Source organism: Sinocyclocheilus anshuiensis, unplaced genomic scaffold (genome assembly GCF_001515605.1).
Source record: "Sinocyclocheilus anshuiensis isolate Anshui unplaced genomic scaffold, SAMN03320099.WGS_v1.1 scaffold3692, whole genome shotgun sequence".
NCBI classification, from domain to species: Eukaryota; Metazoa; Chordata; class Actinopteri; order Cypriniformes; family Cyprinidae; genus Sinocyclocheilus; species Sinocyclocheilus anshuiensis.
In genome coordinates this window covers 21,297-26,700 of record NW_015546216.1, presented here as the reverse complement: position 1 = coordinate 26,700, position 5,404 = coordinate 21,297, and the positions used below count along the sequence as shown (strand labels likewise).

The window sequence follows — 5,404 nt, the reverse complement described above, 5'->3', positions numbered from 1 at the left end:
AACAGATGTCAGAAATTGTAAAAGACTGACATACAATGAACACAAGTATTAAAAGTAATGTGATTCTAAAACATTTTCGAACAACTAATTATTTTTCTGGGTATTAAGGTAATCTTCCCCATTGTCATTACTGGAAAACTGAATTTAAAAAATCCAAAGTTTTTCTAAAATCCTGCAAATGCATAAACTGGGAGGAGCTGGGACCTGGATCCGTGCTGGTCTTGAGAGAACCAACTAATAATTTTTTTTAAGGTAATCTTCCCCATTTTCCATTACTGGAAAGCTGTATAAAAAAAATCCAGGATTTCCAAAATCCTGCAAAAGTATATACTGGGAGAAGTTGGCACCTGGATCCGTGCTGGTCTTGAGAGAATTCCACCATGTGACCAGGCAGGTCTCGCAGCTGCAGGTTGGGAAAGCGATTATTCCGGAAGTCCTCTAATAAGCGGCTACGTCCCGAAGGCATGACATCTGAGCGGCTGTAGCGGGCTCGTGGTGGGGGAAAGAGCTGACTGCTAGAGCTAAAAAGACTGGAGGTACTGCCTGAACTCCTGTATTTGGCTTCTGCTCCCGGTGCAGCCGAAATATAACGACCACTGCCATTGGTCAGACCACCTGAGAAGAGCAGGAGAGAGATGAAAACAGGATTTTGAGTTTAGAGTTTTCTTCGCTTGTATAGTTTCTCCTGCAGAACATGAGCACCACCCCTGGCAGGCATGCCCCACACTTTGAAATCCATTGCACTAAACAAACCAAACCAAACTAAGCTCAAAGACTTTTCAGGGGGCAACAAAATTCTCACATAGCTTTTAAAATGGACCAGTCCATTTGACCTTAGTTTGAGTTTGCTTGTTGTGAAAATTGTTTTCATTTAACCCAAACTGGAAAACAAACCACTGATCTATAATAGACAACTGGATTGCTCATGACATCATAAAAGTGAAGCCACCGCACCATCATATTGGTATTCCTAGTATTCCCATACATTCTATTGTATTAATAGGGAATCATAGGAGTTTAATGAATACATCACATAACGAGTCAGCGTTTTTATATCTGAGGTCTCCCTGTATATTCTTACAACACAAACGTCTTAAGTATGTAAATGGGTATTTGTTTAATGTCGCGAAATACATTTATTTTGTGTTGGATCACTTACATATGTCGGCAAGTGCGCAGCAGACACACACCTTAACAATTTCAATAAATCGCTTATCCTGCCCGAAAAGACCATAAACATTGCAGATCACATCTAAAGTAAAAAATAATTTACATACACTTAGTATTACAAAATTATATTACAAAACTAATCCTGCGTGACTGATGCACTTCAGATCGGGCAGTTTTAGGTCAAGGTTTTGGCTGTCAGTCAATAGCCTCTTTTCCACTGTCGGGCCAGTGCGAGCCAGTGCTTTAAACGGGCCGGGCCGGTCGGGGCTAATGGCGCTTTTCCACTGCGTGGTATGACTCGGCTCGGCTCAGTACGGCACGGCACGGCTCGGTTCGGCTCGGTTAGCGTTTCCACTGCAGTTTAGTATCGCTTTAGAGTGGGCGGGATTATTCACATGTCGTTATAGTTGCGCCGCCTCTATTGCCGCGACTCCTAAAAAACGTTTTCATTCCGCATTGCCCCATCAAGCTCTCGCTGGATCCGCTCCTCTGCTATCAACGAGTCTGTACTTCCTCAACTGGGGGAACAGCCACTTTTTGGTTGTTAAAAAAGGTGCGCTCGTTCAAAACAGTTGCATTCAATCCTTCGCTGGCTGTGCTGATTTAAATCTAGCGGTTCTGTTGTGTTTGTGTCGCAAGTTCAGTGACGCAGGTAGTGCAGAAAACTAATAAGAAATAAGTCACTGGAACTAGCGCGATCACAAAACGAACATGATAAAAGCGGCCGTTTGTTTGCATGCTTTGCTAAAGATTTAAATCCAAAAGCATCGATGTTTTACAATAATAAGAGATACATTGATCATATGTATCAGGATTGAAAATTAGTCACACAGAAATAAAGCGGTATGAACATAGCATACCTACTTACTCAGTCGAGTCTGTTACTGTTGATTTGTAGTCACAGTATATACATCACATTTAGAAAGAATGATCATTTCTATATTTTTATAAAAGCTCCCGAACAAAAAACATTATTATATTTTTATGACATAAGCGGAGCTAACTCTCGAGACGAGACTTATGACAGATAAAATGTTTCTAAATAAATACACAATTGTGATAGAGAATAAGAAGCTGACGTCTGAATTGTTCAAGCGGTTGTATTTAACATGTTTACTATGGTAGCCTAACGTTAATGGCTAGCATGCAGTCTTTTGCATCGCTTATAAATATTTCTGCCTTGTATGGTGATCATAATCCACATCGGATCTCAAACAGAAGTTATTTCAAACACTCGCTGCTGTCTGAAAGTGAGTTTTGAGCTAAAATTATTTTAAAAGCCTTTAATGCTGGTGTCAGCTGTTAACTTTATGAAATGATCGCTGGCACTCTCCAGACGTGGAGAAACTCCGCCTTTGTTCATAACCACTCCTCTAGCTGGCCCGCTTTGGTCCAAGGTTTTCGTCGGGCCAAAAAACCCGATAAAAACCCGAGGAAGCACCGACGAGACACGATCAAGCCCCGGAAGTGACAGTGGAAACGCGACTGGCCCTGGCATGCACTAGCACGACCGCTTTTGGCCCGACAGTGGAAACGCGGCTAATGATGCCCTCTGTCAGTAGGGAATAGTAAGATGGCCGCTTGAGCACTTCTGGTAGCTTCACTGTCTGATAGCAGTTTAGAACGCAATGAGCAATTCAGTCATTATATAGATCAGGGAAACAAACTCTGATTTGGATAAATCAGTTGAACTAAGAGATCATACCCAGATGGAGGCTGGATGAGGACCCATGGGAGGAGGGCAGAGAGGGTGGAGGTGTCAGAGGGGAGTGACCAGGCGTCAGTCCAATGGGGCTGGGGGAGGAAGAGTATCCTAGGCTGTTGTAAAAAGATTGGCCAATGGGCGTCAAGCTACTACCACCACCACGCTTATACAGGTCAGAGCTGGCCAAAAGGGAGTCCCGAGGGGTTGCGCAGCTGCTAGTGGCACTTGATACTGTAGGAGTACAAGAGTACAAAAGTACAAAAAGAAAAAGAGAAAGATAAGATCAACTGAGCACAACTGACGAACTGATCTGCCATGACAACCTAATCCATGCGTCTCAAACTCTATTCAGTCAGTTCCTTCACCTAAAGCAAGAGTATTCATTTCTGAAGCTCAGATACTCAATTCCTGCCCATTCCACATCACATCAGGAAAATGTAAAACCAATTTCATAGCTCATTATCAGGGGCAATTCTAGAGTTTGATGATTACAAAGGCACACATACCCCAAGAATTTCACGAAGATACAACAAAACAGCACCAAAACATTCAATTCTGGTTATTTTGGGAGAAGTCTTTATTTCTTAATTAATCATATTCCGTAACAAACATTAAACATGTTTGTTACATAAAACATGCTTGTTACATAAAACTTTTCTTAAATATAAAAATTGGCAATGGTGTGGTTGATGACAAAAACTACATACTGTATATTTATGCATTGGAACTCTGTTTTAGAATTGTAATTTTTAAACAGACTATTACCGTTTTTATTAAAATATTTTTATTAAAATGTTTTGAAAAAACAAAAACATATAATGCATTACATTCCTATTTCCATGACTATAAAACAAGTTTGACACTTAAATTTGATTAATGTATTGATTTTTTGTTTTGTTTTTTCAACTAGATTGTGAAATAATTGATATTCTAATTCTCGATTGTGTAAGCAAATGTATTTTGCGATTTAAATAGCTTTATAACGATCATGTTAGTTGTTCGTGCATGTTTGTGTAAATGCCACACAGTGACAGTCAGAGTGCAACATGCAAATTTATCACATGCCACAAAACAAATACCCATGCTCCTGATGATATATTGAGGTTTTATGAAACAAATCAATCGGTCTGTGTAAGAAACTGAAAATTATTTGCAATATTACCTGTAATCCATAGCCTCAGGTAATGGTGAAATTCGATTCTTTTACATGAACTGGTTCTTTTGAAGTTGAAGTTCGTTTCAATGAACTGGTTCAATCATGCAATGATGCAACATACACGCAATTATATTATTAAAGCACCTAATAATAATGTGAAATATGGACGTTTTAAATTAATTTTAATGCATATAATGTGAACAAACTAGTCTTTAGCAGCCCATCTTTTTACATAATGAGAAACCATTACAACTTTAATTTTGCCCCTTCATTCAAGAAACGGACATCACTCCGTTTGCAGAGGCTGTAGATTACGGATAATAATTTTTAAATAATGTTCAGTTTCTAGTACCAATCGTTTCTCTTCATAATCGTTTAATCTTCATAATCATGTTGTTGAAAACTCTGATAAATGACAAGCGCCGAGTCCATCTCAGGCTCAGTACCAGCTAAAGCACAAAAGCCTATTTAAATTAAACAGTTCATTAAGTTACAAAGTTTAAGAACACATTGATGTAACACAATCAATACGGAACATAAAAAGGGGTTGATTTGACAAATTTTTTTTACTTTGTTAACAGTCACTCATGGATGCAAATGCAAATGGTGCAAAGGGTGCAACAAACCTGAGGAGCCAAAGGCACCAAGTGCAGAGCCTAGCCCAACACCTAGAGATCCACCAGTGCTGCTGAAACCCAGAGAGGTGCTAGGAGGTGCTGTGCTTGTATGAGAGAATAGTGAGCTGCTCTGGGAGCTGGGCACCACTGAGCCAGAGCCATAGAAGGAGTTGGAGGGCAGGCCACTAGAGTGTGGAGGTGGCTGTTGCTGAGGTTGAGGCTGCTGGGGCTGTTGGCAACCCATGGATCGGTACAGACCATTAGCAGGACCAGACATGCTGTTACCAGAACCTGATGCAGATGCAGCTGCAGCTAGACAACAGAGGATGGAAAGAAGTCAAAGAAGAAGGAAAGAATGTAATGAAACAAAAATGTAAATCAGTTTGGTCAACAGAATTTAAAAAAAACATTATTAAATACAAAGTTCCGAAAAGGTTTTCAGTTCAAAAAGAACGCAAAAACAAGCATATTCACCAGCTTGTGCAGCTGCTGGGTTGATGAGGAGAGGGGTTTGGACCAGTCGGACAGGTCCACCCAGGCCAGTGCGAGCTCCAGGACCCATAACCAGTGCTCCAGTCTGATCATAGTAAGCAGCCGGTGCTAGAACTTGGTAACCTGATCAAAACATAACAAACAGGGGTCTGAATCAGTGTCTTTACAAGCTTAAAGGCAAAATAAATAAAAGGTTTTATTTCAGGGTTCCCTCTCCTTTTGGCCCCAGTCAATTTACTTAATTACCTTTTAGTTGTTGATTAC

General features: G+C 40.3%; 1 protein-coding gene across 1 annotated transcript in view; it reads right to left on the bottom strand.

Moving 5' to 3' along the window:
- Positions 1 to 102: 102 nt before the first annotated feature.
- Positions 103 to 5,404, bottom strand: part of LOC107701446 (pumilio homolog 2-like) — a 25,346-nt gene continuing 20,044 nt past the window's right edge. The window contains exons 6-10 of the mRNA XM_016503451.1: positions 5,123 to 5,263; positions 4,658 to 4,960; positions 2,876 to 3,106; positions 348 to 615; positions 103 to 204 (exon numbers count right to left, since the gene is read on the bottom strand). Coding sequence (XP_016358937.1) covers positions 165 to 204; positions 348 to 615; positions 2,876 to 3,106; positions 4,658 to 4,960; positions 5,123 to 5,263 — 983 coding nt within the window. The 3' untranslated portion in view covers positions 103 to 164. The remainder of the gene's footprint in view (positions 205 to 347; positions 616 to 2,875; positions 3,107 to 4,657; positions 4,961 to 5,122; positions 5,264 to 5,404) is intronic.